This window comes from Bombina bombina, chromosome 3 (genome assembly GCF_027579735.1).
Source record: "Bombina bombina isolate aBomBom1 chromosome 3, aBomBom1.pri, whole genome shotgun sequence".
NCBI lineage: Eukaryota > Metazoa > Chordata > Amphibia > Anura > Bombinatoridae > Bombina > Bombina bombina.
In genome coordinates this window covers 117,663,968-117,676,471 of record NC_069501.1, presented here as the reverse complement: position 1 = coordinate 117,676,471, position 12,504 = coordinate 117,663,968, and the positions used below count along the sequence as shown (strand labels likewise).

At 37.0% G+C, this 12,504-nt stretch overlaps 1 protein-coding gene across 1 annotated transcript in view; it reads right to left on the bottom strand.

Annotated features, from left to right (window-relative positions):
• MIS18A (MIS18 kinetochore protein A) overlaps positions 1-4,156 on the bottom strand; it is a 68,814-nt gene extending 64,658 nt beyond the window's left edge. The window contains exon 1 of the mRNA XM_053705973.1: positions 3,869-4,156. Within this exon, the coding sequence (XP_053561948.1) occupies positions 3,869-4,064 (196 nt within the window). The 5' untranslated portion in view covers positions 4,065-4,156. The remainder of the gene's footprint in view (positions 1-3,868) is intronic.
• Positions 4,157-12,504: the final 8,348 nt, after the last annotated feature.

The following is a 12,504-nucleotide window of genomic DNA, read 5'->3' as shown; positions in this document are numbered from 1 at the left end:
AGTGAATTTGCTGAAAAGGGCCTATTTATGCAATTCGAGGGACATATGGGTCCCAATATTTTTAAAATTCCACTGTAAAAAGTCTCCAAACTTTGTGATATCGTAGAGGGGTCATTGTGTGAGCTAGCTGTGGTGAAATTTTAGTGGAACAATGGGAGATTTCTTTTTTATTCCTAAGTGAATTTGCTGAAAAGGGCCGATTTATGAAATTCAAGGGACATTTGGGGCCCAATATTTTTAAAATTCCACAGTAAAAATGGTCCAAACTTAGTGATACCGTAGAGGGGTCATTGTGTGAGCTAGCTGTGGTGAAATTTTAGTGGAACAATGGGAGATTTCTTTTTTATCCCAAAGTGAAATTTTTGGAAAGTGACTATTTTTGCAATTTGAGGGACATTTGGGGCCCAATATTTTTAAAATTCCACAGTAAAAAATAGTCCAGACTTAGTGATACCATAGAGGGGTCATTGTGTGAGCTAGCTGTGGTGAAATTTTAGTGGAACAATGGGAGATTTCTTTTTTATTCCTAAGTGAATTTGCTGAAAAGGGCCGATTTATGAAATTCAAGGGACATTTGGGGCCCAATATTTTTAAAATTCCACAGTAAAAATGGTCCAAACTTAGTGATACCGTAGAGGGGTCATTGTGTGAGCTAGCTGTGGTGAAATTTTAGTGGAACAATGGGAGATTTATTTTTTATCCCAAAGTGAAATTTTTGGAAAGTGCCTATTTTTGAAATTTGAGGGACATTTGGGGCCCAATATTTTTAAAATTCCACAGTAAAAATAGTCCAAACTTAGTGATACCGTAGAGGGGTCATTGTGTGAGCTAGCTGTGCTGAAATTTTAGTGGAACAATGGGAGATTTCTTTTTTATTCCTAAGTTAATTTGCTGAAAAGGGCCTATTTATGCAATTCGAGGGACATATGGGGCCCAATATTTTTAAAATTCCACAGTAAAAAGTCTCCAAACTTTGTGAAATCGTAGAGGGTCATTGTGTGAGCTAGCTGTGGTGAAATTTTAGTGGAACAATGGGAGATTTCTTTTTTATTCCTAAGTGAATTTGCTGAAAAGGGCCGATTTATGAAATTCAAGGGACATTTGGGGCCCAATATTTTTAAAATTCCACAGTAAAAATGGTCCAAACTTTGTGATACCGTAGAGGGGACATTGTGTGAGCTAGCTGTGGTGAAATTTTAGTGGAACAATGGGAGATTTATTTTTTATCCCTAAATGAATTTGCTGAAAAGGGCCTATTTATGCAATTCGAGGGACATATGGGTCCCAATATTTTTAAAATTCCACAGTAAAAAGTCTCCAAACTTTGTGATATCATAGAGGGCTCATTGTGTGAGCTAGCTGTGGTGAAATTTTAGTGGAACAATGGGAGATTTCATTTTTTTTCATAAGTGAATTTGCTGAAAAGGGCCGATTTATGAAATTCAAGGGACATTTGGGGCCCAATATTTTTAAAATTCCACAGTAAAAATGGTCCAAACTTAGTGATACTGTAGAGGGGTCATTGTGTGAGCTAGCTGTGGTGAAATTTTAGTGGAACAATGGGAGATTTCTTTTTTATTCCTAAGTGAATTTGCTGAAAAGGGCCTATTTATGCAATTCGAGGGACATATGGGTCCCAATATTTTTAAAATTCCACAGTAAAAAGTCTCCAAACTTTGTGATATCGTAGAGGGGTCATTGTGTGAGCTAGCTGTGGTGAAATTTTAGTTGAACAATGGGAGATTTCTTTTTTATTCCTAAGTGAATTTGCTGAAAAGGGCCTATTTATGCAATTCGAGTGACATATGGGTCCCAATATTTTTAAAATTCCACTGTAAAAAGTCTCCAAACTTTGTGATATCGTAGAGGGGTCATTGTGTGAGCTAGCTGTGGTGAAATTTTAGTGGAACAATGGGAGATTTCTTTTTTATCCCAAAGTAAAATTTTTGGAAAGTGACTATTTTTGCAATTTGAGGGACATTTGGGGCCCAATATTTTTAAAATTCCACAGTAAAAAATAGTCCAGACTTAGTGATACCATAGAGGGGTCATTGTGTGAGCTAGCTGTGGTGAAATTTTAGTGGAACAATGGGAGATTTCTTTTTTATTCCTAAGTGAATTTGCTGAAAAGGGCCGATTTATGAAATTCAAGGGACATTTGGGGCCCAATATTTTTAAAATTCCACAGTAAAAATGGTCCAAACTTAGTGATACCGTAGAGGGGACATTGTGTGAGCTAGCTGTGGTGAAATTTTAGTGGAACAATGGGAGATTTATTTTTTATCCCAAAGTGAAATTTTTGGAAAGTGACTATTTTTGCAATTTGAGGGACATTTGGGGCCCAATATTTTTAAAATTCCACAGTAAAAATAGTCCAAACTTAGTGATACCGTAGAGGGGTCATTGTGTGAGCTAGCTGTGGTGAAATTTTAGTGGAACAATGGGAGATTTCTTTTTTATCCCAAAGTGAAATTTTTGGAAAGTGACTATTTTTGCAATTTGAGGGACATTTGGGGCCCAATATTTTTAAAATTCCACAGTAAAAATAGTCCAAACTTAGTGATACCGTAGAGGGGTCATTGTGTGAGCTAGCTGTGGTGAAATTTTAGTGGAACAGTGGGAGATTTATTTTTTATTCCTAAGTTAATTTGCTGAAAAGGGCCTATTTATGCAATTCGAGGGACATATGGGGCCCAATATTTTTAAAATTCCACAGTAAAAAGTCTCCAAACTTTGTGATATCGTAGAGGGTCATTGTGTGAGCTAGCTGTGGTGAAATTTTAGTGGAACAATGGGAGATTTCTTTTTTATTCCTAAGTGAATTTGCTGAAAAGGGCCGATTTATGAAATTCAAGGGACATTTGGGGCCCAATATTTTTAAAATTCCACAGTAAAAATGGTCCAAACTTAGTGATACCGTAGAGGGGTCATTGTGTGAGCTAGCTGTGGTGAAATTTTAGTGGAACAATGGGAGATTTATTTTTTATCCCAAAGTGAAATGTTTGGAAAGTGACTATTTTTGCAATTTGAGGGACATTTGGGGCCCAATATTTTTAAAATTCCACAGTAAAAATAGTCCAAACTTAGTGATACCGTAGAGGGGTCATTGTGTGAGCTAGCTGTGGTGAAATTTTAGTGGAACAATGGGAGATTTCTTTTTTATTCCTAAGTGAATTTGCTGAAAAGGGCCAATTTATGCAATTCGAGCGACATTTGGGGCCCAATATTTTTAAAATTCCACAGTAAAAACTCTCCAAAATTTATGATATCGTAGAGGGGTCATTGTGTGAGCTAGCTATTGTGAAAATGTAGTGGCACAATGGGAGATTTTGCTTTTATCCCTAAGTGAAATTGCTTGAAAGTGATGATTTTTGCAATTTTAGGGAAGTTTGGGGCCCTATATTTTTAAAATTCCACACTAAAAAGTTTCCATACTTTGTGATATCTTAGTAGGGTCATTGTTTGAACTAGCTGTGGTGAAAATGTAGTGGCACAATGGGGAATTTTGTTTTTAACGCTTAGAGAAATGCTGGAATATGACTTTTTTTTTACATTTGAGTGACATTTACAACAAAAATGCTTGTGGTATTCATTAAAACATTTCTTATTAGCATATATGTATGGTACAGCCTTTAATAGTCTTAAGAAAGTACTAACAAATAAGTGTCTGATAGCTTGACTTGGATTTTTAAACTGTCTGATAGCTTGACTCCAGTGTTTAACCCCTTTGCAGATGTTAAAACACATAGTAGTCTAATAGCGCATGTACCATTAGGGTAGGTTACAGAGGTATGGTCCCACCCCCTATAATTTTCCTACATCGGACCAACATAATGATTCTGACCCCTCTGTGCAACCTCTCCTCTACCTTTCAGCAGTATAGTATGATCCTCCATGTCACTGCCCATCCATCCATAGGTGTCTCCCAGTGGCCTCTTGCACTTGCTGCACAGGAACACCATGGGCGGATCATCCTCACCGGTCTTGTCAAGCAGCGTCTCCGTATCATCCCCCTGTGTAGAATCCAATGTCATTGTAACGCTGCCATTAATAACTCCCGCCATCTTTATTCAAACGCTGACTGTTTTGACTTGTACCACAGAGATCGACGGATAGAGCGTCTCCTGCTAAAAGCTCGTTAGCCTACTTCCGTATCTCTGTGGTTACTTTTTGTCATGTGTTTGACTTTGAATGGGTGTAGCGATATTAGCTGTGCTGTTTCGCGAATTGATTTCAATATTAGAATAAAACCTACTGTAAAAGGCAGCGCTTGTTGATGAAAAACCAATGTATATCTTAATCTATGGGGCTGTTATTCGCAAACTTTCTAAAGAAGACAGAAAGTGAAATACAGTTCCTATAAGGGGTCATGTAGGGTGTTATTATTTCCGGGCGCTGTTTTAGATCAGTTTAAAGGGACGGAGTGCTGTATTTTTTTTTTCCGCTCCTTTAATGTGTTTCAAATGTTCTTTTTATCTGCTATAATATATTAAATTGTTTATAAAAAAAAAAAAACCTTTAGCATAAAAAAATAGCCGACATTGCCTGTGGAATCCTGATTCTATTCTGAATATAAGTATTTTTGTAATATACTGTACATGTATTATAGCTGCTTTAAGAGTGTACTTCAGTATGCTCTGTACACCATCATTTTAAACACAGCACTTGCTCAGAGAGCTAGGGTACTTGTGTCATCTGGTAATGTTTTGATTCAATTTGCTTAATTTCTGACATAAGCTCTCTGTGATGGTAAACGTTAGCTAATCGAGTGCCATAAATGTAATCTTTTCCATTAAAAAAGTATGTGTCCTTTTTTCCCCGCCTCATCTGTCCTTGAAACGGGTTAAATCAGTGTCTATAGTAATGCCTATATTAGAAAGTTATGCCGGTGTCTTAAATTAATATGTCTACCATTGGAATTTCACTACCGCGTCACTTCCGGTGACGTGTGGCCAGCTGCTGGAGGGTTGTGGCGCTCTCTGCGCATGTTTACGGCACAATAAACAGCGCTCACTGGAGGCCCAACCTCCTACAAACAGCTGTTTAAGGCAGAATAGCTGACAACTTACTTTAGAACACCGGTGTTCTAAAGTAAGTTGTCTACCGCGTAGGAATTACCGCCCGATCGCTCTCTGTCCTCTCCATAACACAGATTTTATTTTGCAATCATTTTGAAATAGTTTTTACTTGCTGTATTTAGTTCCTTTTTCGCCGTTCTATACCTTTATAGCAATATCGTAAATTAGTAAACGCTGTACCGTGCTGTATTTTTGTGTGATCATTTCCTAAAGCCTCCATTAGACATTGGTGGAAGCAAGAAGATAATTCATAACGAGGTAAAAACGACTGAGGATTATATTGGAGGCTTTAGGAAATGATCATTCAGAAAACTCAAAAATACAGCACAGTACAGCGTTGACTAATTTGCGATATTGCTATAAAGGTATAGAACGGCAAAAAAAAGAAATAAATACAGCAAGTAAAAACTATTTCAAAACTATTGCAAAATAAAATCTATGTTATGGAGAGAAGGACAGAACGATCAGGCGCCAATTCCTACGCGGTACACAACTTACTTTACAACACCGATGTTCTCAAGTAAGTTGTCAGCTATTCTGCCTTAAACAGCTGTTTGTAGGAGGTTGGGCCTCTAGCGCATGAGCAGTGAGTGCCACAAACCTCCAGCAGCTGATTAAAGTCACCGGAAGTGACGCGGTAGTCACATTCCTACGCGGTAGACAACTAACTTTAGAACACCGGCCCACATGCGATAAACTCTTTATTATTTTTTTTTTAATTCCAATGAACATCCAATCAGTGTGTGTTTCATATGACACTCTTAAAGTCCAGCCCTTTAAGAGCCCTTAGCAGACATCCCAACCTGCAAAAACTCATTTCAGGGAGGTGGCTTCACCAGCTACTGCGCAACCCCCCCCCCCCCCCCCCAGAAAAAAGTGGTTTAATGTCCCTTTAAATTGTTACCTGACCAAATTATATATATATATGTGTGTATATATATATATATATAATGTTATCCACACTTTGTACAGTTCATGGCAGAAATTTAAAACTGAACTAGAAAACATAATTTTTTAGATGACCTTTCTCGCACCATTACAAGACACCCTCCCCTCTGTAACAGGCAGGTTGCTCCACGGCCACCTGACCTCTTAAGAGTATGGGTCGAGCCTGCACATCTCACCTATATATATCAGGTCTGCTGCTGTCTCGTACCGCACTAGAGTAGAGATCAGGAAGGGGGGGGAAAGTCTCTAGAGAGGAACGCAGTAACTATTTACATTGAGCTATAGCGGAACAGTGACATCTAGAGGTAGAAATGAAAAGTGCAGGCACACATTTGATTTTCTCTGGTACTGCTATTTCCGGGAGATTGTGTTTAATTTGCAGGTGTCAGGGAGCCGCTATTTCAATGCGGGAGACTCCGGGACCTTCCGGAAGAGTTGGGATAACTGCCTTAGGAAGTCTATGCTCCTGATAAGCGCACATGTGCGCCTGAATTTATAAAAAAAATAGACGTAACTTTGTGCAGGTGAGCTAGGGCGTAATAATGATAAATTTCGCTTGTCGGAAAAAGCGTTTACTCCCTATTTACTCCCTATTTATTACAGTACATCCCTATAAATATGTTTTGATTATTAAAAAGCGTTTTTTAGCTAACTATTTAGCTTATATTTATATTATATAATGTTTCTGTGCTGTTTTTGCCATATGTTGATAATTTAAGATCGCAAAAATAAATATATCAATATATATATATAAAACTGTTGGCACCCATATGCGCCTGTGGAAGCGCAAATTTCTGGCAGTAACAGTCTCTTCTTGGTGCTGAGCCTTTGAAAAATTAGTTAAAAGAAGAAAGTACTGCATCACAAGATGTGAAAGCATGTATTATAATGGTGTTCGCCTCAGTCTGTATGGCGAAATATACAACACACAATTGAAGCCGAAATTTCAGTTCCCTATCGGCGCAAAGCAATGATAAATAAGAAATTGGGCGTATTTATAGGTCAGGCTGTTAAATTAGGCCTATTACTAATGTATATTGTTGCACTCGGGAGCACACCGGTACGCCTAGGCGAATGCAAGTGGGGTGCGAAGAAGTTTCTCTCAGATTTGCGCAATTATAGGCGCAGAGTGCTTTGATGAATATGACAATCAGTTCATATGCAATATTTTGGACCGATATAAAGGAGAATGGCTTTCATAAATCTACCCCTATGTAGAGAGTGGGTGGGACTGCCGTTTATGTCACTGTCCACCAGCCAAAAGAGGAAATGAAGGGGGCGGAGTAACAGAAGATACCAAGTAGGATTATATCTTTTATTCTAATATATATAAACACTTTTAAAAAAAATAATAGTTATGGGGTTTTGCTAGTACACTAATATATTTTTCATTGCAACAATCTTAAAGTCTGAAATTTATCATCATGCTGGTGCACTGAGGATATTTAGCTGTGCTTCACATGCAGAGAAAAATGCTAGTACTAAAACAGGGATAACTTTTACTAGAAGCAGTTTTTCCATTAAATTTATATTGCAAATATGTTTCTATTCAAATATTTTATTCAGTTTTGACCGGAATGTCCCTTTAAGTACCGGTTATAAAAAGCCAGAAGGTTTAGATGAAAGTAATCAGTTATTTCTCACTGAGCAAACAGTGAGAAATAAGATAAGGAGGACTATGTGTAAATAATTAGGCAGATAAGATAATTATGCCTGCTCTCTGTACACACTCAGCCCATTTAATTGGTTTGTGGTTTCAATAGCAGATACAGTAATTTTGTATACAACAATAAGCATAAAGGAGCAATTTCCTATACATTTTAAACTGCAGCTGGTATAACAATTCATTGGAAACACATGAAGGGAAAATCAATTTTACAGTACACTGTACCTTTAAACAAATTTGGTGTTATAGTGAATTATATAGGGGGGGGGGGGTGAGAGAAACTGCATTATAAGGTGGTGTAATGCACTATTTGAGGTCTGTTTCCTGTATAAGATCCAGATGCCACTATGGATCAGTGCAATTTTACTATAAAATAAATCAAATTGTGCAATTTTAATGTGTGATCCACAGGCTCAAAAATATGCAACAACTTTATATAATATAACACCAAACATGGTTCTGTCACATTACAACCACAAAAAATATACTGAAATAGTTTAATAATCTTACAAAGCCAAGTAGACACCTTGTAATTACATTAACATCCTGAGAGAGTGTGATTAAAATGTTAATGTTTTGTTTACTGCAACTGTTTTTCGATAGCTACACTCCTTCCCACTTGCCTTATTTGGAAAAGCCAATCAGCACTTTCTACTGGAGTAGACACAGCTAGTCACATTCGTTTTGCCACCAACAGTACATTGTTTGGCATTTTTGTTTTCTTATAATCTCTGCAATTAGGTACAGACATGGGGTAAGGTTAGGCAACTGAAGCCTACTTTCCAATTCTCATAAATAGAAAACTTTAGTTTTGAATAGGTAAATTATGGGAAAGCATAACTCACAAGATTTTTTAGAGTCTTTCTGGGAGATTAGGGAACTTGTGGATTGTGGCCCATTGCTGTTGTGGACAGGGCAACATCCGGAGGGGTGGGTCAGTGTCATGGTTCATGTCATGAAAGGTCATGTTCATGTCATGAGTCCAAGGCCACGCTCATTACTAGCATAAAGTTGCATATATAATTATACAGAATAAATTAGGAACTAAAGATGCTGGACCTGATTTTAAATGTACTTTTGTTTATAATTGGATTCCAATACAATTAGAAGACGTTTGACAATGATAGCTTCTTTATTTCTAAATGTATTTATTTATTTTTCCTGAAACTTAAAAATACCGGTCATGTCAGTAAAATACCGGCAGTTTCCACTCAGGACCAGCAGGGCTCTACAGCTTTTGAGTGGTACTTTTAATATATGTTTAACTCCTTTAATTACTTGTTCTAATGAATTAGATTATGTGCTCTAATGAATTTGAGACCATAATCTTCCACTACAATGTCCTTTTAAAGGGATATTAAACAGTATATACATGTTAGACTTAAAGGGATATGAAACCCAAAATTTTCTTTTATGAGTCAGATAGAACATGCAATTTTAAACAACTTTCTAATTTACGTCTCTTATCACATTTACTTTGTTCCGTTGGTATCTTTTGTTGAAAAGCAAGGATATAAGCTTAGGAGCCGTCCCATTTCTGGAGCAATATATGGCAGCAGTTTTGCAAGAATGTTATCCATTTGCAAGAGCACTAAATGGCAGCACTATTTCCTGCCATGTAGTGCTTCAGATGTCTACCTAGGTATCTCTTCAAAACAGATCATGGAAACTAAGCAAATTTGGTAATAGAAGTAAATTGCAAACCTTTTTAAAAATGGTATGTTCTGTCTTAATCACAAAAGAACATACCCTATCCCTTTACTGATGTATTCTAAGGAAAGATTAGCCTTAGAATAGTATGTAGATGTATTTTTTACAATTATATTTTTGTTTAAATATTAAAGGGATAGTAAACCCAAAAAATGTTTTTACATTTTTCTAAGCATCACATCCTGTTGTTTAATTATGCAAATAACATATATTAGGCATTTTTTAGCGTTTACCTGTAATTTGCTCTTGAAATTATTTTTTGTGCCAAACCCCACTTGGACATCATTATGCAGAGTGAATAACTGAGTTCTACTTAGGGAAAACAATGATGGTGGCCCGCATGCGCATTTGCAATAGTCTGTGGCAACGCATGCGCAAAACTAACTTCACTCCTTCAGTGATAGCCGGTGCATCATCAACACAGTGCCGGGTGCTGATGAAGGCTGGTGACGTTGCAGTGGGAGTGGCTGAAGATGCAAAGACACAGCGGAGGCAGTCAGAAGCGCACGGAGCAGCAGCATCATCTGTAAGTATTTTTCAAACCCCTAGACTGACAAGCAATTTTTTTAATTTTTGTATAACCCCCTAGACTGACGAGTATATGGATTATGCTATGTGAGCATGCGGGGCAGTGGGTAAAGAAAAATGGAGGCAATGGCATTAGCTGTACAATGCGCATGCGATGTTGGAAAAGAAAGGCGTTTATGAATATTTAAATAAGATATAGAGTTCTGCTGCACGATTGGATGATAGCTTTGCGTATATTATTTGTAAGCCTTCCTTCGATTATGGGCGGTCGTAAGAGACGTTTTCAGCTTATGTAATAATATAATTTATATGGGAAATTAAGCTTTGTTTACAAATAAAAGTAAGCTGATTAAGAAGTGTGATGTTTAAACTAACTAACTAAACTAACTAAAAGTGTTATAACCCTTTAAATATATAAGTGTGAAGGTTTAGTTTCTAGAACGTAATGGGCGCCACCATGTTTGAACTACTTTTCTATTTCTATTCTATCTTTGTCTTCTGCTGAGAACAATTATGGACAGATATAGATCATGCAATAAAATACAATACAAAGAAGACTGGGTGGGAACCCTGTTAGATAACCATATGTACCACACAGCATTGCTTGCACACTCTCTTTTATTGCCTGTTTTATATCGGACCCTAATTGTCCCCTTTGCCCAAAAGGACATAGATCTACATCATGTGGTACATAGCACATTGTACCACATAACATAAATCTATAATGCTGGAACCCCAAGCAATCTCAGTTGTCAAGTGACAACCAAGACTTACTGTTTGTGGTCTTCCAGTATCTGCCTTCATATAGTAATGGAGCACAATCAGAAAAAAAATTAATAAATAAATTAAACAAAAAAAAATACTTTAAACTGGGCACTGGCAGATAGCTGCCAGTACCTAAGATGGATGCCAATAGTGGGAGAAGGGGGGGGTTAGAGAGCTGTTTATGAAGAAAAACCAACACTGTTATATTAATACACTTTTTACTTCTGTGACTAACTTGTATCTAAGCATCTTCTGACCGCCCCTAATCACATGACTTTTAGTTATTATCTATTGACTTGCATTTTAGCCAATTAGTGCAGTGTCTGCCACTAGCCACAAGCGTGATCACAATGCTATCTATATGGCCTACATGAGCTTGCTCTCCCCTACTGTGAAAAGTAAATAAAATAGAGGCGGCCTTCAAGGGCTTAGAAATTATCATATGTGCCTTCCTAGGTTTGCTTTCAACTAGAATACCAAGAGAACAAAGCAAAATTGTTGATAAAAGTAAATTGGAAGTTGTTTAAAATTACATGCCCTATTTGAAAAATGAAAGTTTTTTTTGGACTTGACTGCCCTTTTAAATGTCTACAGTCACCGCGGGACAAATACTACTGTTGGATTTTTGAAGCAGAGAGTCCTAGTGAAGCACAAGATTCGATATGTCATGGGATGGGTCCTGTATTTTATACCTCAGATTAGAAATGAAAAAAAATACTGCATTATAAGTTATAGTGTGTCATGCACCTATTTTCTTGCATTGGATAAAAAATCCTTACAAGATGTGCATAGACTGATTCATATCTGGCAAGCAGTATAACAAAGACTGTAATACTCTATGGCAGTGGCAGGAAGATTGAAGATTTCAGAGGGACTTGTGTTATGTGACATGCTTTGTGCAGTCTTACATCAGGGATTTATTTTATTTCTCTACACTTTAAGTAGCCAGAGGTAAGTTCTCCTTAAATAAAGATTGTAAGCTCTTTGATCAAACAAATGAAATACTAGATTGTAAGCTCCTTGGAACAGGGTCTGCACTTACACCCATGGGAATCCTTTAGAGCAGGGATTCCTATTGTACCAAATAAATGTTTTGTTGTTAATAGAGTGAGATAAACCCTCCATTTAATTAGTTCAGCAAGGACTAAATATAGAATGGATAGAATATACAAATTATCCCCAGATTATTACTAATTCAAAATGCATTTTTAATATGACACCCTTATGCTCCTGTCAGTTTAAACCAGAAGTGTAGCAAACTGTGAAATACATGAGGCTTAAATAACACAGCATTAACCATAGGCAGCCTGTTTTGCTATGTTTGGACTCTTTCTTACTCAAGTCATTATGGTTGATGCTGATGTCCTCAAGCATTTTATCCTTTGCTATGTGGCTGCCCATTATATTTAAATGGATTTTGAATTATAAGTGTTACAATTTTGCACAGATAAGTATATTTATTTTTTTGCTAAGATTAATACAATGGAGGGATGAGCCCCAAATGGGCCAAACAGGCTGTCTATGGTTGGTGCTGCTTTTCTGCTCAAGCATTAATTTCACGCTTTGTGAATGTGGTTACAAAAATTAATGTAATCATCAGCAAAACTGGCATAAAGCTGTAAACCTAAAATCAATGCTTGAGTCCAATAACATAGCATCTACATCATACTGAAGAGCCCCAACGAGGGCAAAACAACCTTCCTATAGTGAAAAAAACCTTTACATTTGTAGTATTACAATATATTATTCCCCTGCAAGACACCATTCTTTTTGTACTGGGTTTGTATGTAAGCAGAACTACTATACAAT